Source organism: Clarias gariepinus, chromosome 1 (genome assembly GCF_024256425.1).
Source record: "Clarias gariepinus isolate MV-2021 ecotype Netherlands chromosome 1, CGAR_prim_01v2, whole genome shotgun sequence".
In the NCBI taxonomy this organism is placed as follows: domain Eukaryota; kingdom Metazoa; phylum Chordata; class Actinopteri; order Siluriformes; family Clariidae; genus Clarias; species Clarias gariepinus.
The window spans coordinates 50,450,177-50,470,090 of record NC_071100.1 but is presented as its reverse complement, the minus strand read 5'-3'; the positions used below and the strand labels follow the sequence as shown (position 1 = coordinate 50,470,090).

The 19,914-nt window shown below is 40.5% G+C and overlaps 2 protein-coding genes and 1 non-coding gene across 9 annotated transcripts; 2 read left to right on the top strand and 1 right to left on the bottom strand.

Annotated features, from left to right (window-relative positions):
- Positions 1–485: 485 nt before the first annotated feature.
- acbd5b (acyl-CoA binding domain containing 5b) lies at positions 486–7,193 on the bottom strand. 6 transcript variants are annotated; one of them, XM_053495646.1, is made up of 11 exons: positions 7,118–7,193; positions 6,242–6,365; positions 5,682–5,754; positions 5,479–5,605; positions 4,193–4,357; positions 4,030–4,109; positions 2,144–2,343; positions 1,494–1,683; positions 1,195–1,245; positions 992–1,094; positions 486–883 (listed from the first exon to the last, which is right to left on the bottom strand). In XM_053495646.1, exons 1-11 carry the CDS (start codon positions 7,191–7,193, stop codon positions 876–878), a joined length of 1,197 nt encoding a protein of 398 aa, XP_053351621.1. In that variant the 3' UTR covers positions 486–875. The 6 variants fall into 6 exon arrangements, with proteins under 6 accessions (XP_053351621.1, XP_053351616.1, XP_053351618.1 ...); XM_053495641.1 differs by lacking the exon at positions 7,118–7,193 and having other exon boundaries at positions 1,494–1,624; positions 2,163–2,346; positions 6,242–6,360; XM_053495643.1 differs by lacking the exon at positions 7,118–7,193 and having other exon boundaries at positions 1,494–1,618; positions 2,163–2,346; positions 6,242–6,360.
- trnat-ugu (transfer RNA threonine (anticodon UGU)) lies at positions 3,066–3,138 on the top strand. The gene has a single exon. It is a non-coding gene; the product is annotated as a tRNA-Thr (tRNA).
- A 2,349-nt stretch (positions 7,194–9,542) lies between the features above and the next one.
- On the top strand, positions 9,543–19,809 carry abi1b (abl-interactor 1b). Of its 2 annotated transcripts, XM_053495639.1 has the most exons (11): positions 9,543–9,729; positions 13,595–13,762; positions 14,121–14,297; positions 15,103–15,117; positions 15,198–15,304; positions 15,519–15,659; positions 16,590–16,687; positions 16,904–17,122; positions 17,213–17,299; positions 17,579–17,764; positions 17,962–19,809. In XM_053495639.1, exons 1-11 carry the CDS (start codon positions 9,613–9,615, stop codon positions 18,135–18,137), a joined length of 1,491 nt encoding a protein of 496 aa, XP_053351614.1. In that variant the 5' UTR covers positions 9,543–9,612; the 3' UTR covers positions 18,138–19,809. The 2 variants fall into 2 exon arrangements, with proteins under 2 accessions (XP_053351614.1, XP_053351615.1); XM_053495640.1 differs by lacking the exon at positions 15,103–15,117.
- Positions 19,810–19,914: the final 105 nt, after the last annotated feature.

Genomic DNA, 19,914 nt, shown 5'->3' with positions numbered 1-19,914 from the left:
CTGAGTCAAAGGTTCCGCATTAAACTAAAGATTCAGTTTAATACATTCTCTCCAGATTATTATTATTATTATTATTATTATTTATACACCAATATATATATATATATAGTTAGATACACGTAATTATATAAACACAAAAGATTATGTTCATGTAGGGTGATTCTGAGCAGAAATGAAATAAAAAAAGTTTAACAAACAAGAATGACAAAATAAAATTTGTTTCTATTCTAAAGTTTAGTTAGTAAATATAAATAAATTACTTTAAAATTATGGTAATAAAATACAGAATTTATATATAAAGCTTAAGAGAGTACTTTTAACCGTTTTCTCCATAACTTGTTACTAACTAAGCAGAAGAAAGCAGCTACGATGAAAAGTGCAGTTTTACCTCCGAAAATGAAACATTAATTTTTCTATATTAGGGATTTTATTAGTTCTGTTACGTTTATAAATAGTTTGTCCTTTTCCTTCAAAAGAAAGCATCATTTATGCGTCATTCCTGTTACCTCTATTTTTAACAAAACAATTCCGTCACAACAAAATTTACATCCTTTAAGTTCTCATCAACTTTAGACAATTTCTATTAGAAACCATTTAAAATCATTTAATATTCTATCAACAACTGTATATTTTTATGACATGTTTTTTTTCTGCTTTTTTCTTTCTGATTAGCGTTCCTAAACCTAAACCTAGCGGTCAGCTCTGTCTCGATCCCTCAGACGTCCAGCTCTGGGACGGTGACGGCGCCGTAATCAGGGGGCGATGGTGAGATTTAACAGGGACATATTAAAATCAGGACAGGAGTGCAGTCACGGTGACGTTCGTCAGTGTTTTTGGCTGCTTTCACATTCTGCGTGTTGGACCGATTCTTAGCTTCATCCTCCTGAAAGGGAAAAAGCAGCCTGTTTGAGCTGAGACTCAGGTCTGAGGTTACACAGTGTATAACACTAAATTCACAGGTTCTTTTAATATACTGTTGTGTTGCACAAACTTTTTTTCCTCTTAAGGTAAATCTGCATTAAGAAGTGCGTCACGAAAGGCCAGACGAACAGAAATCCCATCTGAGAGACGACTGATGGACTCACAGAAAGCCGCTGTTAAAGAAGACACATTAGAGACACTGAAGACATAAGAAAGTCTTTACCGTCAGCTTAAAAGACACGCATTTATTTTCCCTGACTCGGTTCCACTTACCTTGTAAGACAGGTCTGTGTGAGGCTCGCGGCGGAGAGCGAGGCTTTTAACCTGAGAAGAACATCAGAGAGTTTAAGGTGTCTGCTTCTCATCGGGAGAGACGCTGCAGTCTGATCATTTCACTATCAACTTAGGTTTTGTTAGTTTTTTAAATATCAAAAATCCTAAAAATAACCTGCAACGTGTCATGTTACTGAAAAAAAAACGCGAAAAAATGAATAGACATGCTCAGAACGCAGAACTCAACAGGGCAGTGGTACAGATAATGACCTTCAGCATGAAAACACCCTTTCTCTCACCTTTAACTCGGCCCGAGCCTCCAGTGTGTTCACCTTCGCTAACACGCTCCGCATGTCGTCCTGTAGCCGTGACAACGCCTCTGTGATCTGTGTGTCCACCGAATCCCTCGTCACATCGCTGCCGACTGTACCTTCATTCAACAACGTCATGATGTTACTTACAGACTCTCCTGTCCACCTACACCCTGATGGAGAAGAAAATGTTGACATTATTATTATTATTATTATTATTATTATTATTATTGACAGAAAACAACTTCAAAAATAAAACAGCGCAACACTTCGTGCATTCGTGTATTTGTTAGTGTATTTACGGTAGGTGCGCTATTTGAACAATTACGGTAGTTTGTTTGAGGCAGATGTGCTACAGAATTTTTTCTGACAATTTGCACATTATTACATTATAAAGTAGACATTTTATTTATAAAATTACGGTAGTTTTTACACTGATTGGTGTCCATATTTCTACCTAAAACATTTTTATGGTGTTTATGGTGTAAGAGCTAATTCAGTTCACTCACAACATTAAACATGCTGGTTAATCTGTAGTGACTCAGACCAGCAGCCCAAAGCACGATTTATGGTGTAAAATCACGTGCACTAGACATCTTTTGTTCAGGTGCATAGTGCTGTTGGATAAATATCCAGTTATTAAATTAAAGCCCTCGCCTCCTGCTCTCCCTGCAGACTCGATGACAGATTGGACCGGTCCATGTGCCGCTGTGCAGAGGGGGGGACGTGCTGCGCCATGTGGTCTTCCATCCTGACTCACACCCTCATGCGCTGTGTCTCTCCCTCGCCCCTCTGGCGTTTTGGCTCGAGCTTCGGCAGCTCCTCGGCCTCCTGAACCCTGCTGAGACGAGCGAACACTCGGGTTTATATCGCTGCCAGGGGAAAAAACACAAACATCACAGGAGCTGATGCTTTTTCAATCCAGTACCGAACAATCCAGCTGTGCGCTGTTTAACGTCTGCTTAAATGTTAAAGGTCCTCAAGGGGGCGGGGATAAAAACAATGCTCGCTGCTGATTGGTTATGTTTCTCAATTAATATTACAATTATGTGAATTTTAAGCCGTCGTTTTCAGAAACATTCTGAATGCAATGCGTATTAACACTGACCCCGCCCTCTCATTTACATACAAACGCGTTGCGTTTTTATTAACACATCAGTTCTTCATTGTGTTCATTTGTCTCAAGGTAAATTAAATCCTCCACAGATGCGGTTAATCCTGTGAATCAGCTTGGATTGTTTTATTATTACATCAATAGAAACTTATTTAATAAAATAAGTTTAAAAAAGGAATATCTACTGAATCATATAGTTTAATTCACAAGATTGAACAAATCGAATCACTGAAGCGAATCATTACGACATCACTCCTTCCTTCCGCTACAGACCTGGACCAATCAGGATCCTGCTTGTTGGATGAACTCCAGGTTATTCTGAATAACAGGAGGTGAACACCCGGGAACACAAACATGTAGGCATTGTCTTTGTCCTGTAGGTATGTAAACACTGAGGGTGTGACTGATTGCTCTTGATGTTCTTCAGCTTCCAGAGCCTCCCACAGGGCTCCATAGCTCAGTGGTTAGAGCACTGGTCTTGTAAACCAGGGGTCGCGAGTTCAATTCTCGCTGGGGCCTGAGTGTAAATTTTGAACGTGAAGCAACAACGGCTCAGAGTTTTCTAATCTAAAAGCTCAGGGAGTGAAAAGCTGGTGGTAATGTTTAAAGCCTCTGCAGAACCTTAATGGACCTCTTGCTGATTATGGAGACGTCTAAGTTTTATCAAAAATCCCTAGAAAAAAAATAAAGACACACATTTGAGTTGTTAGTTACTTAAAAAGCTTTTTTTTTTAAAACAATTTGTCCAGCAATAGGACCCTGAGGATCACAGGTTTGCATGGACAACCTGAGTGCAAAAGTTTGTATCCCCTAATGGATCTGAGTAGAAAGGAAAAAAAAGTGCTACTATTTTTATTTTATGTATCAAAAATAAAACTTCAGAATAAAAAAAATAAATAAAGTAACTCGGATGTATTCTGGAGCAAGAAGATAATATGAAGCTATTTCCACTGCGAATATGGATTAAGAAAATATATTCGGGAATATTAGAGGATTTTAGATACAAAAGGCAGAAAGGGGGGGTGCGCAAACTTCTGATTTGCTGAAATAATTTTGTAAACACGCCAATGTAAACAGTTTGTCCTTTTGTGTTATTTTCGATAACACCAGAAACCGGGTGCATTAAAATGTTTTAATTAAAAAATAAAAGGTCTTTAAGATTTCTTTGGTTTTGAGTTAAAGGCGTGCAAACTTTTGCACATTTCCCAAAAGACAGACATGTAAGTTACTTACCGCACAGAGAGACTCATAGAAACTTATATAAATCATCATGGTATATGAGATCCAAAGGCAAACCAAATAAGCTCCGCCTACAAACTTTAAACCACGCCCCCTAGTGACTATAAGTCAAAACAAGAAGAAAAAAAAAGGATCTTAGTGTTGATTAACTGCATGATGGTGTGTTTGTACCTCTTCAGCTCTGACTAAGTCACTGTACACCTCACTCGGCCGTCCCGGGTCACTGACATCACCGCCATCTGTAAGACAATCTGATATCATCAGTGACATCATCACTCAGTAATCACACACTTTCCTATGAGGGGGTGAATAATGTATGTTCATCCTCCAATACCATCAGGGAGCTGCTGAAGAAGGGCTTCTGGTGAGCCATGACTCGTCTCCCGGCGGTGCTCCTTCTCCTCCTCGTCCTCCTCCGTGTTTAAGGAGCCGTGTGTACACACCGGAGATCCTCCTCTCTCAGCTCTGTTAGCCACCGTTAGCCTGGTCATATCTGTGTCTATAAACATATAAATAATCCATAATCCTGGCAGAAGAATTATAAAGGAAGAGAACAGATCAAATAACATAAGAAGGAAAAAAATACACACAGTTAATTAAAATAATTAATACAATTATTACAACAGAAATTATTTAAAACATTCTTCACTGATAGAGAGACCACACCTCCTTCACTGAGACTGATAGAGAGACCACACCTCCTTCACTGAGACTGATAGAGAGACCACGCCTCCTTCACTGAGACTGATAGAGAGACCACACCTCCTTCACTGAGACTGATAGAGAGACCACACCTCCTTCACTGAGACTGATAGAGAGACCACGCCTCCTTCACTGAGACTAATAGAGACCACACCTCCTTCACTGAGACTGATAGAGACCACGCCTCCTTCACTGAGACTAATAGAGACCACGCCTCCTTCACTGAGACTGATAGAGACCACGCCTCCTTCACTGAGACTGATAGAGACCACGCCTCCTTCACTGAGACTGATAGAGAGACCACGCCTCCTTTACTGAGACTGATAGAGACCACGCCTCCTTCACTGAGACTAATAGAGACCACGCCTCCTTCACTGAGACTGATAGAGACCACGCCTCCTTTACTGAGACTGATAGAGACCACGCCTCCTTCACTGAGACTGATAAAGAGACCCCGCCTCCTTTACTGAGACTAATAGAGACCACGCCTCCTTCACTGAGACTAATAGAGACCACGCCTCCTTCACTGAGACTGATAGAGAGACCACGCCTACTTTTTTCTGAGACTGATGAACTTCTTGAGTGAAAAGTCTTTAAGATATTTGAATAAATCTGTAGGTAAATTAACACGTTTTTAAAGGTTAATGTTCATTATCCTCCTTTTTTATCATGTACAGTTCCTACAGACCTTCTCTCCTCTCCACACGTCACTGCTTCCTCAGTATTATTCTGGTGAACTGTTAGATACACAGTACATTTGACTACCGGCTTTTAAGTCACAAGCATAATTCTCAGTAATATCAATTTGCTAATATTTTGCAAATTTCTGTCACTGCTATTACCTGTTGCATTTTTTTAAATATGCTTTCCTATGTTTTTTTTTTCTCTTGACCATAATGACATCATTTTAAATGATACCCGTGAACGCTGACGTCGCAGGCTTGCTGGTCGTCTCCTCGTCCTCGTCCTCCACCACCTCGTAAAAGGTTTCGAGCACTTCCAGCAGGTCACACACCTCCTCCGTCACAGGGATCATCTCCAGAATCTAACCGGCGGAAAAGAGCGATGCTGAAAGAGTCAAAACTAAAAACGACTGAAACAACGGAGACGAAGAAACTCACCAGCAGAATCTCCTCCACGTACGCCTTCATGGCTGCTTCCTTAGACATGTCACCCAAGGCCTTCCAGGCCTTCCTGTACACACACACACACACACACACACATACACACAAACTCATATCATATTTGGTGGCTTTTTTCACTTTTGCTGCATGACTACATTAATATAAAATAAACTAAATATTATTATCATTTCAGTAATTGTACTCTTTTTGTACACACTTTTGAGTACAGTGTGTCTTTTTATATCTTTATATATATTTTCTCTTTTTCTGGTTACTGATATTATTGCCTTTATTCCCGGTATTTTGCTACTTTATTTTTTATTTCCATGTGTATTTATTGAATTTATTTACACATTTGCCTGTATTTGTTTTTTGTGTCCTTGTCGCCCCGTTTACTTAAAGTAGAATTGTGGTCTGGTTTGTGTGTTTATGTTTTTAGCATAAATGATGTGTGTAAGGTCTACTCCTGTCTACAGAACAGTAATAATAATAATAATAATAATAATAATAAAGCAGACGTTCTGGCTGGCTGATGATGCTGATGCAGTCACACTGACCACTTGGCTTTGCTCAGAGCGTCCCGGCCGCGGGGCTCGGTGCTGTCGGGGCAGACTCCGACCGTGGCTTGTTTGTGGTGGGCGTACAGCGTGACCAGCATGTCTTCAGATGGCACTAAGGCACCTGAGCAGTACAGAGAGAGAGAGAGAGAGAGAGAGAGAGAGGACACTGATTGAACATCTGCATCAACATTATGACCATGTGATATTACAATGTAAAGATTTTTTTTTTTAAGAAATAAATCTGATTCACAATAACATCAATATGTAACTAATAATAAATAAATGAATTAACACTATTAAACACTAAAATTATGAAACAATAATTGATTATAATTAATAATGAAATTAAATAAATATCACTCACCCTAAACTATGTCATTGGCGTTACTGTTAGACGAAAAGAGATTTATTGTAAAATACAATTTGAAGTTGTCCCTGCATTAGAGGTCACTCGATTAAGGTCATTGGACTAATGCAAAAGCTCTGTTGTACATCTCGCCTCATTTGTTTAGAAATGTCATTCATTATTTCGCAGGTTTTTGAGAAGATTTTAAGACTGTCATTAGTGTTACTCTTTTTATAATTTAAACTGTCAAAAATTGGCCATAAAAAAACTGATTACATTCAATAGTTAATGTTTTCTAAATTGTCATTGGTGTTCCCAGGAGGAAAAGTTGATGGGTGAAAAAAAAACTAAAAATGCAAACTTTACTTTTTGTGGATTCATAAAATTTAAAAGTTAAAGAAGAAATACATTTCAGGAGATTTTTTATTACCCAAATTCCACCTTTTCTGTATAATGACCCTAACATATTTACCTGAGCAGTTTGCCCCTTCATTACAGTGTAATAACATGGAATAAAGAGTTCTTACCATCCTCAGGTAAAGTCTTCATCACTTTAACAGCTGCTTCAAATCTCCTCTGATAACTCGAGCTGTAGTTTTCCATTTTCTTAATATTTTATTATAATGAAGAAAATCATAGCAATATGTTAGAATAAAAAATCTAACATATTTTTTATATTTTAAATTGCTGTAAATATTTTAAAATACTAGAATATTTAATAAAAATGCCATACTTTATTTGATTAGTGCGACAGTCAGATGAGTTTATGTTTCTCGCATTAATCAAAGAACAAAGTATGTAATTATAATAAAATAATAATAATGACAAAAAAAAAAAATTACTCTACCTGAGGATGTGAAAAGGGGAAATTATACAGAGAAGCTCATTTGAATTGTGTATAATAAATAAGCTGACCACCTGCTCCTTGGGTGTTTAACACAAAGCCTGTCCTTTACATGTACATGGGAAATGTAGTCACAAGGCTTTTAAGCGTTGCAGAAATGGCATGGATGTCAACTACAATACCCACAATACCCTTCGGCAAGTGCGTTAAATCCCTGTTAGAAGATGGCTGAACCACAAATGAATCCTTTTTGGAAATGTAGTGCACTAAATAGAGTACCGTATGTTTTGCTTTATTATGTTTAATATATAAGAATAATATGTATATAAATGTTTATGTGTTAATACATTAATTTCAGGTGAAAAACAACGTCCTGAAACCCTTTGTGTGATGTGACACAAATGAGTGAAACGCTATTAAAATTACATTTTATTAGGATTTTACACTCTAGTTGTTACTTCGTTAAAGGAAGCGTTAATTAAAAACTTGAACTTTACTACAAATACATTTAAATGGTTTTTACTCCACACAAAAAACGTTTTTCGAGAAAATGCATCCTAGCCTCGAGGCGTTTCCGGGTTGTCGTTCCGTTTCTCATCGCTAAATCTACCGCGGTGTTCTCCTATGGGTGGATTCGGCGCGCGGCCAATCAGAACGCAGCGCGAGGCGCAACAGCGAGGAGATTAGGCACAGAAACAAGCGAGTCTTCATCTTACCAGTGCTGTTCGATTCCACCCGATTCCGAGTCGACTCACCTCCCGACTCTGATTCTTTGTATGGAAAAACAATAGAGTCGACTCCCAGAATCGACTCTCCAGAATGGCGTTTTTGTTTCCCCGATACCAAAAGAACTAAAACACAAAACGACAAAAGATAGTGATTAATTTAAAAAGAAAGATTTAATAATCTTTGATATTCCACAGGAAAATATGTTAGTTTAGTTGTTATTGAAAAGGTATAAATTTAGATGAAAAGTATACACCCCCACTACCATGTACTATCATCATACTGACAAGGCATTTTCTTTTAACTTTTTCTTTCTCTCTCTTTCTCTTTAAAAAGGAAGTTACAATTAAATATTAAACATTAAAGTAAAAAAAATGTATTTCTTGATTGAAAGTACATACTATATTTTCTGAACATATTCAAGTGTCTGTTATGTTAATTTAAATGATCTTAGGTAAATGAAAGCACTTTTAGGCATTTTTGTAGAATAACCCAAATCAGATATAAAAACAAATTCATGGATGGATGGATGGATGGATGGATGGATGGATAGATAGATAGATAGATAGATAGATAGTATTCTAGTGATCCCAGAGGAAGTTCTTGTGCCAGAGACTGCTCCAAGAGGAAAGAGAGTTTAAAAAATGTACATGCAATAAAATGTAAATAAATAAATTAAGTAAAATGAAAATAAAAAAATCCACAAACAAGACACAAGTCTAATAGATTGTATACTATAATATATAGAGTTTGCAGAGCAACAATGCCGAGTAATATTGCAAATGATGTTGTTAATTGATGTTGAGGAACCCAGACATACAAATTACGGAGGTGAGACTATAGATGTTGTTGGTGGTCTTTCGGGCAAGGGGTTCGCCACAGCGGACAATCCAGTCCGCACATACAAGCCTGGCACAGGTTTTACACCGGATGCCCTTCCTGATGCAACCCTCCCATTTTACCCGGGCTTGGGACGGGCACTGCGTCCAGTGGCTGGGGTTTGGGCGCTGGGTGGGACTTAAGCTGGGTCTTACGTATGGCAGGCGAGCAACCTACCACGAGCCACCAGTGCCCCAGCTGAGGATATAAATCATATTTATAAATAAATAAATAAATAAATAAATATAAATATATATGTATATATATATATATATATATATATATATATATATATATATATATATATATATGTTTTATCTTTTTATCTTTTCTAATATACCACCTACATTCTATGTGTCTACCTTATTTATATAATACGTGTTTATTTTGGCTCAGCCAGGCTAAACAAGGCAAATGACTCAGTAGCCAGGAGTCGACTCCCTGTTAAGAACGCAGTGATTCGGAGAGTCGAGTGTTCGCTGGAGCTGAGCTGTGGAGTGCGCTGGGTGTGAATGGAGGAAGGGGCGCAGGCAGGCAGGGTGAGGAGGCTCCAGTAATGCAGAGAGGAGGAAAATGGCAGAGCTACAGATGCTGCTAGAGGAGGAGATTCCTGCGGGGAAGAGAGCTTTACTGGAGAGCTACCAGAACCTGTCCAGAGTGGCCGAGTACTGCGAGAGTAATTATGTACAGGTAATGAGGAGGAGGAGGACAAGGAGCTGAGGAAGAATAGAGGGGATGATTCGGTCTGTGTGTGTGTGTGTGTGTGTGTGGGGAGGGGGTTGTGTTGTGTTGTGTTGTGTTGGTGCGTGATGTTGCGGGCGGAAGCTTTGATCTCTGTTACACAGTCGGGCGCGTTTACACACAGAGCATCAGTACAGATGTGCAGATAGATGTCCAGATGTGTGTGTGTGTGTGTGTGTGTGTGTTCTGGATGGAGGAGGGTGTGTCAGTCAGTCAGTCAGTCATCCCTGATGCCTGAGAGAGAGAGAGACAGAGGGAGAGAGAGACAGAGAAAGAGAGAGAGAGACAGGAGAGAAAGAGAGAGAGAGAGAGAGAGCCGAGGCTGAGATCAGACGCAGATCAGATGCCGGCCTGCAGCTCTCCATCAGACTCTGCGCCCTGCTCTCTCTCTCTGTCTCTCTCTCTCTCTCTCTCTCTCTCTCTCTGTCTTTCTCTCTCTGTCTTTCTCTCTCTGTCTCTGTCTCTCCATCTCTCTCTCTGTCTCTTTCTCTCTCTCTCTTTCTCTCTCTCTCTCTCTCTCTCTGTCTCTCTCTCTCTGTCTCTCTCTCTGTCTCTCTCTCTCTCTGTCTCTCTCTCTTTCTCTCTCTCTCTGTCTCTCTCTCTCTCTCTCTCTGTCTCTCTCTCTCTGTCTCTCTCTCTCTGTCTCTCTCTCTGTCTCTCTCTCTCTCTGTCTCTCTCTCTTTCTCTCTCTCTCTGTCTCTCTCTCTCTCTCTCTCTGTCTCTCTCTCTGTCTCTCTCTCTCTCTCTCTCTCCCTCTCTCTCTCTCTCTCTCTCACTCTCTCTCTTTCTCTCTCTCCCTCTCTCTCTCTCTCTTTCTCTTTCTCAGACTAATGCACTAAAGGCTTCAGATCCACACAAGATGCAATCATTTTTTAGGCATGTTTTTTTTTTTTAATTAACACGAATACATTATCTAAACTATAATATCCCGTGATGTCGGTTATATTATATAAACTCTCTGAAATGTGTTATAAATCCAACACTACTGATGATTGTTTGTCATGAATACAGTATGATTATTATATAATAATGATTATTATTACATGATTATATTATATACTGTATACTGTTTGCTTATGGCTTAGTGGTCAGCACTGTCCCAGGGTCTGGGTTCGATTCCCGCGTCAGGTCCGCGTGCGTGGAGTTTGCACGGTCTTGGTGGGTTTCCTCCACAGTTCAGAAACATGGAGATTAGGCTAACTGGCGTTCCCAAATTGCCCGTAGTGTCTGAACAAGCGTGTAAATACAAGCATTTTTGTGTGTCTCTGTGTGTGATGGACTGGCACCCTGGTCAGTACTCATACCCTAAGTCTCCTGTGATAGGCTCCAGGCCCCCCACCACCCTGTATACAGGATAAAGCGGTATAGACGATGAGTGACGAGTGAGTGTGCGATATTCGCACTGTCACCTTGCACATCCAGGGTCCAGGTTCGATTCCCATTTCTGTGTGAATGGAGTTTGCATGTTCTCCCTGTGCTTGCTGGGTTTCCTCTGGGTTTCCGGTTTCCTCCCGTAGGCCAAAGACATGCAGACTATGCTAATTGGTGTTCCTAAATTGCCCCATAGAGTGTGAATGCAGAGACGTTCTACGACAGTTGTAAATACAGTGGTCACCATTGGCCTCCACGGTCCCTACTTGGACTACAGAGATTCCCAGATGAATGGATGGATATATGATAAATGAAAAGCATATTAAGCAATATCACATGAGAAGGAGTGCTGTTGTGTTGGAATAGCAATGTACAATCCCTTGTTCCACACACATCCAGTAGAGCCCTCAATCATGGTTTAGAGAGGGATTTGGGTTTCAACCTTGTGTTAGACACTAGTTAGCTTTGTAGCTAATCATTAGCCGTGAACAGGGCTGAACCAGAGGCGATTGAGAAGGACTTAGAAGTGATTAGTGCAGAGACGGCGTGTTGTTTAAGACGCCATAACGTTATCAGATGTGTGTTCTTACTGAAAGTGCTTCTGTGACTGGGTGTGAATGTGGGTTTAGTCAGACAGCTGCTCTCTCCTCAGTACTGCGGACCGTACAGACCTACTCTCACCCACGCTGAGGCACACAGTTAGTGTCATTAACCACTGGACAACACCTGGGACACGCCCACTCATACACAGAGTTACACCTCACAGTGCTGTTACTGTCTAATATCAGCACACCATATATTCTCTGGTTAACGGAGGAGTTTATGCTTCTTTGCGGTTTCTCGCTAATATGACTAGCTGCGTGGTGAGGGAACGGAAGTGTGTAGCTGCTATAACGGAAGCAAGAACATTGGACTAATTTATTTATCATATTTACATATTAACACAACCATGTTTAGAATGAATAAGTCAGCATCCGCATTGCTAATGTGTTCATAAAAAAAGGCTAAATCAGTGCAGCGTCTAAACATTAATTAGTGTTGTAATCTGTGTAAGCTGAACATGAAGAAAGATCGAGCGTGTCTCTGCAACACAGCGCGTAGCTAGGAAGCTAAGAGTGCTATAGGCTAAAGTTCAACGTTACTGCTAAGTCACAATGCTAATTCGCAAACCTTTCAGTTCAGTGTTCTGCAGAAACAAATAAACACCAACGGGAAACTGTTTCCGAGCGCCCCATGGCAAGTCTGGATCGATTCTGGAGTAAAGCTAGCTTGTACAGCTACATGTTAGCCTGCTAGCTGTTTTTAGCCAAATATTATAGCTGTTATTTAAAGTCTTATTTAAATGATCCTGTCCACTGCAGTGAGTTCGGTAATTAAACAGGACAAATCGAGTTCATTTGTTAATTACTGCTGAGTTTAAGATTAACACGTGTTGGCTGTAAAGAGACGACGGGATTTATTGTAAATACACAAGATGATTAATTAAAGATTTTATTTAGATTTAATTAATTCGATTCATTAAAGCAGAATAAAAATGTTTTTAAACAATAATAAAAGAAATATTACATTTCCAGTTTAAAATAATTCAGTAAATTAGAATATTTATGGCACATATTTGTTTATTAATCAGATTTATTATGTAAATATCACTAACTCGAACTAACGACCTGTTTGCACTTCAGTTCACTGGACAAACGGACAGTGTTTACAGATTAGTTTATTTATTTATTGACATTAATCAACGCATTAAGGATTTTGGCTAATTAACTCTTCAGGTATCGGGTTGTGTTTAATCAGAACGATGTTTCATTTAGATATTAATTGGATTAAATATAAAATTGACATGTTTAGGTAATTAGAGAGATTTAGTGTTTTCATGTTTAGACACCAGTTCAGGAGGAGGTTTTTACTGGTTCAGTGGTTTTAACAGGATATTCGTTTCTGAGTGTGATGAGGGAATATGAAGGTTTTTATAGTTCTGTATTAATGAGACGTTTTGTTAAAGGCTCATGAGTGACTTATTGGCCGTGCTGGGACATGAACTCACAACCTTCTGGTCATTAGGACACTGATGTACTTCCAGTTTGCAAGATGCTGCAGAAATGATGAGGAGTAGACCCTGTCCTGTGTGTGTGTGTGTGTGTGTGTCTCATCATCTGTCTTTTTGTCTTTCTCTGTCTGTCTCTCTGCTTATTCCTTTCATTCCTTTTTTATTTTTGTTTGTCTTGATGGACTGTCTGTCTGTCTGTCTCTCTGTCTCTGTCTGTCTCTCTCAAAGTCTGTCCATCAGTTTTTCTCTGTGTGTCTGTATCACTGACTGTCTGTCGCTGACTGTATGCGTCTTGTTCTGTCTGTCTCTTTGTCTCACTGTCTTTCTGTCTCTGTTTGTCTTTCTCTCTGTCTGTCTCTCACTGACTCTCTGTCCATCTGTCTGTTTCTTCAGGCTCAGGATAAAAAGAAGGCCTTGGAGGAGACTAAAGCGTACACGACTCAGTCTCTGGCCAGCGTGGCGTATCAGATCAACGCTCTGGCCAACAACGTGCTGCAGCTGCTGGACATCCAGGCGTCTCAGCTACGCCGCATGGAGTCGTCCGTCAATCACATCTCGCAGGTCGGCCATGTTTGTTGAAAGCAGAACTGACCTCAAAACACACAGTCGTGATTTTAAGATATCTAAAGGGAAAACGAGATAAATCAATCACACAATCACTGAGCAGCTCTTCATGTCCTGGGTTCATTTAAGTATTATTTTATACTTTATTATTATACCTCCTGCCACAAGATCCCATCCTCTGTACGCTTCATGAGCCGAGAGATGTTGAACCAGCGGCAGTCCAGCCAGTTATGGACTCATTGGCACATTTCCAGCTTTGCATTTTGCATGAATGTAATATTCCCTTAAAAAAACATGTATTGGAAGGTTTTACATCTCACATGTCTTTGTGTGTGTGTGTGTGTGTTATCTGCAGACCGTAGACATCCACAAGGAAAAGGTCGCACGGCGAGAGATCGGGATTTTGACCACCAACAAAAACACATCACGGACGCACAAAATCATCGCCCCCGGGAACATGGAGCGCCCGGTGCGCTACATCAGGAAGCCGATCGACTACACGCTGCTGGACGACGTGGGCCACGGCGTCAAGGTCAGTCCGAGGAGAAACGAGCGAGATGCAGGTTCACGGTGAAGGTGAAGGTGGCTCTGTTTCTTCGAATGATGTTATGTCTTGTGTCCAAAAAAAAATGACGTGACTTTACGTGAAAGGAAGTCAGATACACGAGGAAGCAGGAAACGAATATGGAGTTAGAGAACATTGGGTTAGACAGAGAGAGGCGATCCAAAAAGAGACATGAACCGAAAACTGACAGGAAACAAGTGAAAACAGGAGCAGAAACAAAAACGGAGAACCTGTGATGGGTCAGTACGGTGGTCAGGAAGCGCAAAACAAAATAACAAAACTGAAAAGAAAGTGAAAAATAAAAAAAATCGAAAACAAAATAACAAATGAGAAAACAATTCAGTCACACCGGAAAAGGCAGGTACTGTATAGAGTTCTTAGAATTTAATTCACAAACCTACTGTTTTTGGTTTGTTGATATTAGTTTTTTTTTGTTATTTAGTTTTTTCTTTCTTCCTTTCTTTTTTTCCATTTTTTTTTTTTTTTTCATGTAGTTTTGCACTTCTCCGCCGATTAACAGTTTTATTACTCTGCTGGATGTAAACTCCTCCCATTTTTCACCTTATTTTTAATTACAAACACTTCAGTTCTACGTCTGTTTGATGAAAACATCAGACAATGAACGTGACATTTATCTGTTTATCTCTCCATTTAATTTCCAGCCAGCTCTGACCTTTCCGCTGTCTCTGACTAAATGTTCCTCATTAACTAACAATAATACGGTTAAAATGTCTCTCCTATTGTTTTTCTCTCTCTCACCGCACGCGCTCAGTGGCTGAAAGCGAAGGTAAGCTCCGTGATTTCTGTGGTTTACTCCACCTGCTCGTATGCACGGATTGTCTTCATGCTTTCCGTTTTGTTCTCCAGCAAGGGAGCAGCCAGCCTGCCAGGTCTGGGGGCGGGACTTTATCGAGGACCAACCCACCCACGCAGAAGCCCCCGAGCCCACCCATGGCGGGGCGTGGCACCTTGGGGTACACACATTTCACTATTTATCTAAAATCTGTTACAACATAGCTTTAACTCTGACACTGGAGACTCATTCCGTTAACCGTATACAGTTTATTTAGCAATAGCAACAATGTTGCAAATCTGTTGCTATGGAAACGTACGCATTAGAATTTGTGATGCTGTTAATTTTGAAACCAAGTTTGTCACTAATGCGGTACGCGTGTGTGTGTTTTACAGGAGAAACACACCCTATAAGACTTTAGAGCCTGTGAAGCCGCCTGTGGTGCCGAACGACTACATGACGAGTCCAGCGAGACTCGGGGGACAGAGCAGCCCCGGACGCACTGCATCGGTTAACCAGAGACCCCGGACGCACAGGTACATCACACACACAAAACAATAAAACCACCAAATCAATAATTACATCCATTATTATTTCAATCTTAGTATGTTGAGAAGGTGCAGTACAAATCCATACGTGTGAGCCGTTACTATAGAAACGATTATGTAATAGGAAATGAATCTCCACCATTCCGGCCAATCAGAAGTCAGAATTCAGCAGGAATGCAGCACTATTAGCACACGCACAACTTTATTTAAATATAGTTTTCTCTCGTGTGTCACGTTCCGCTGTAAATCATTCACAGAACGTCGCTAAATCAGGACCTCAGAATTTTATTTATTTTGGTTATTTAATTTCGTCATTATACAATCGTCATCATCGTCATCGTCATCATCAGGATTAATTCTTTTCATCATTTCACACCAGTCCGATCATGTCCCGAATAATAATCAAAAACCACTCTAGAGGCTCACAGCGGTGTCCTGCACTGAATAGCTGTCAGAGTGATAAGTATTGGCACCCTGAGCGTGTCCAACCGCGGCTGTCCATCAGCGTTCCCGGAGCCTTTCAGTTCCCGCGCGGGCCGCGGAGCTCGTTTCCTCCTCAACACGAGTCCTTTATATGCCGTGAGAGAAATAGGACGTCAGCTCACGCTGAGAAGACTGAGAACGTTTTTGTGTTTAAGATCAGATGACCTTATGTTCGATAGTGTTGTGTTAAAATGACAGAAATAAAACATTTTTTTTCTTATTTTGAGGATGATTTCAAAGAAAATGACATACAAAATTATGACACAATATATATATATATAAAATGACCATGTTACTACAATAAATAAACTTTTGTAAACTTAAGTCTTTCTCTTTAATGTATTTCTACTTATAAATTATGTTAAGTAAAAACTTTTTTTTGTTAAGTTTTGAAAAAAAAAGCATTGAGTGATTCAGTGTTCTTCTTCTCGGCAGTGGGAGCAGTGGCGGTAGCGGTGGACGAGAAAACAGCGGGAACAGTGTGGGAATTCCTCTGGCTGTTCCGACCCCGTCTCCTCCTAGCATGGCACCAGGTTAGCGAGTTAGCGGTGTGGTTATGTTGTATGTCAGAAATAGGTTTCTAGTCTGTTTTACTGAGCTTTCTTTTATGTATCATATTAAGAACATAACATCTAGACTGAATAGTAGTGCCTGTGTTTACTAGCTGGTTTTTTAGTTTTTTAGTTTTTAGTTATCTGACAACAAGTATGATTGACTTATGGGTACTGCCATTTTTCTCCTGCTAACAGTGGTACCTCCAGGTCCGGGTCTGGGTCCCGTTCCGATGTCGCAGTTTGGCACAATTTCTCGGCAGATCTCGAGGCACAGCTCATCCAGTGCCTCGTCCTCTGCCTCCATGGTGTCAGCGACCGGCACATACCGCCGAGCCCCGTCCAGCTCCTCTCAGTTCTCAGTGCCCCAGTCGCACCTTAACGGCGGTCCGACGTACCCACAAAACCCGGCTCCGGGTGTGTACTTCTTATGGAAAGAAATCAGAATGTCCTAATATCAGATCTCGCTATAATATATTAATGATGTACATGTTTATATATATGTAGTCTCTGTTGCCCCGCCTCCTCCTCCAGTGGCGCAGCTCACACCCCAGATTCCTCTCACTGGGTTTGTGGCCCGAGTTCAGGAGAATAGTAAGTGTTTTACACACACACTCTCATACACACACTACTAAACAGCATATGTCACCTAAATACAGGATATGCCTGATAAATATTTTCATATAACATAATTAGCTAACATTTGTAGAATAAATACTCAAGCGAACATCATTGACTGGTGGAACTTCAGAGAGAACTTCAAAGACATGAAATTTTTCTTCACTTCTAATACATTAACAGTGTTCTCTCCCTATCACTTAACTTCAGAAGTCGCTTCTCAAGTTAAATAACGTCAGCTTTCTTTCTGATCAGTTTCAGACAGCCCCTCCCCTCCTCCACCACCGCTCCCTGAAGACACACCCATGTTTGAAGAGGCGGCTCCACCCCCTCCGCCACCTCCCGTGGACTATGAAGAAGAGGACGCCGCACTGGTGCAATACAACGACCCCTACGCAGACGGAGACCCTCACTGGGCTCCCAAGTCCTACATAGAAAAGGGTGCGTGTCCTCCTACAGGCTCGTCCTGGGGTAGCTGATTAATGTGGGGTAGCTGGCTAGTTTTCTAGCTATGTGATACTGCCTCCCAGTGGTGTAACAGTGAACTGCTTTTGATAGTCTTGAGTTGAGTATCATAAAAACCAGTTACACCATTTTTAAGTTTTCCTTTCATCAGGAGATTTTCCTTTTTTTTCCAGTGGTGGCCATCTACGACTACACCAAGGACAAGGATGATGAGCTGTCCTTCATGGAAGGTGCCATCATCTACATCATCAAGAAAAACGATGACGGCTGGTTCGAGGGCGTGTGCAACGGCGTCACCGGACTGTTTCCCGGAAACTATGTGGAGTCCATCATGCACTATGCTGACTAACGCTAACTAGCGAACGGTTTCATCTGACCTATTTAAGTATTTACGATGTGCAGTGTACTGAGGAAGTTCTTCGGTTCTTCCGGATTTCGGGTTTTCAGAGGTGTTTTTGTACATACGGTACTGTACGAAACCTGTCAGTTGTGACTAGTGCGTGTTATTGTGCGTGTTTCGTCAGTTTAAAAATGAAAACAAGTGGTAGTTTATATTTTAACGTACTACTCCCTTTGCGTCAGGGAAGACGTGGTTGAATGTCGTGATTTACAGTATAATCTGGATGATATACTAGGTCATCCTTATTCCATGTTGCCTGCAGTGTTAGGGTATGTTGCGTTTTAATTCCACGTATGTTGCGATCGTAACATTTCATAGCTATAGCATTTGTTTTGCTAGCTGCAAACTGGGTTCCGTGTAGCCAGACGCTAATGAGCCAGGTACTTCATCTGTATTATACTTGCCTGCTAATGTGACTTCACTTGTTCCTTGACTGCACTAGCTATTTAGCGAGGTAGTTAATTGACCAGCAAGGATAGCTAATTGCCCAGCTAATTCAAGGAACACTTGCTCTCCAAAGAAATTTGCTAGCTAGTTAGGGCTAAGCAGCCAGGAACTAATTTCAAGGGCAGAAATTTGGCAATTTAAGTGACTTTTTTTTTTTAAACGAAAATGTACTCTTAACTACATGATGCTACAAACATTTTAAATCAAGTGACCTGATGTTACGTAGCAAATGTGTGGAGCAATGTGTCCTTTAACTTATAAGTTATTAAAATCTTTAATTCAGCTGTGCTGACTAGCATGCTAGCTGTGATTTTGCGCAAAAATTCCGGTTCAAGTACCATATGGCTGATTTGAATCAGACAACATTCTGCCCAAAAAAAAAACATTCGGGCTAATCTCATTCTTTAGTAACAATCATCCCAAGGCCTGTTGCCTCATTTGCACCCGAGTGAAAATAGAATAATTGTTAGGGGAACTTGAGTAATTGTTTACACGATATAACAGCCTAATCTTAGCTAGGTCTCGAACGACACTGGCTAATGGTTTACACACAAAAGTAGCTAGCGTGACGTTAGCTCGCTTACTCGCTTGACTACGGTCTTACACACACAATTGCCTCATGTTAGCTAGTGCGCTAGCAACCTTGCCTACTGGTTTACACAGTGTACTGTAATACATATTTAGCCAGTTTGTTGGTGCTTGTCATTGCACCATACAGTGCTTAGCCTAACGTTAGCTAGCTAGTAGAGTTAAACAGCTACAACTGAAGGGGTACTGCTTAGCAAGATAAAGATAGCCTAGCTAGTGACGACTCAGTGGTTTTTGTCCGTGAAAATCCGTTTTCACTCGGGTGCGAATAGTTTTTATTCGCAGTTACAAGCAAGCACAGCATGAATTTGTAGATTGTCGGTAAAATGAAGTTGTTTGTTAGTTTTTTTTGTTGTTGTTGTTTATAATTGATGATGTTGAAGTTTGCTTTTATATTAATTTAACAGATCAGTCATGAGAATGTGATTGACTTGATGCTGTGTGAAACACGACCACACGGTGTTAGTGACTCATCACCTCCGCCCAGAGCTTCTGTCTCATCACTTTGTACATAAAATAAACCCGTTCTTTTTTTTTTTTCCTCAGTTGATGTACAGCGGTTTTTATAATAAAGGACTGTCCAGTATGTCACGGTGTCTTGGTGTTCTTCTTAAACGTACGCGGTAGTGAGGAGTCGTTTACTAAATGTATATTTAAATAAAAATAAGAATTGCTCGTGGCGGTACAGTGG

Coding starts and splice junctions, on each gene's coding strand:
- acbd5b (XM_053495646.1), bottom strand. CDS start 7,193: ATGGAAAACTACAGCTCGAGTTATCAGAGGAGATTTGAAGCAGCTGTT. Junction 4,358..5,478: donor TGCGACGTCAGCGTTCACGG/GTATCATTTAAA, acceptor ATATGTTTATAG/ACACAGATATGACCAGGCTA. Junction 1,246..1,493: donor AGGCTCGGGCCGAGTTAAAG/GTGAGAGAAAGG, acceptor TGTTCTTCTCAG/GTTAAAAGCCTCGCTCTCCG.
- abi1b (XM_053495639.1), top strand. CDS start 9,613: ATGGCAGAGCTACAGATGCTGCTAGAGGAGGAGATTCCTGCGGGGAAG. Junction 15,305..15,518: donor GCGGGGCGTGGCACCTTGGG/GTACACACATTT, acceptor TGTGTTTTACAG/GAGAAACACACCCTATAAGA. Junction 16,688..16,903: donor TCCTCCTAGCATGGCACCAG/GTTAGCGAGTTA, acceptor TCCTGCTAACAG/TGGTACCTCCAGGTCCGGGT.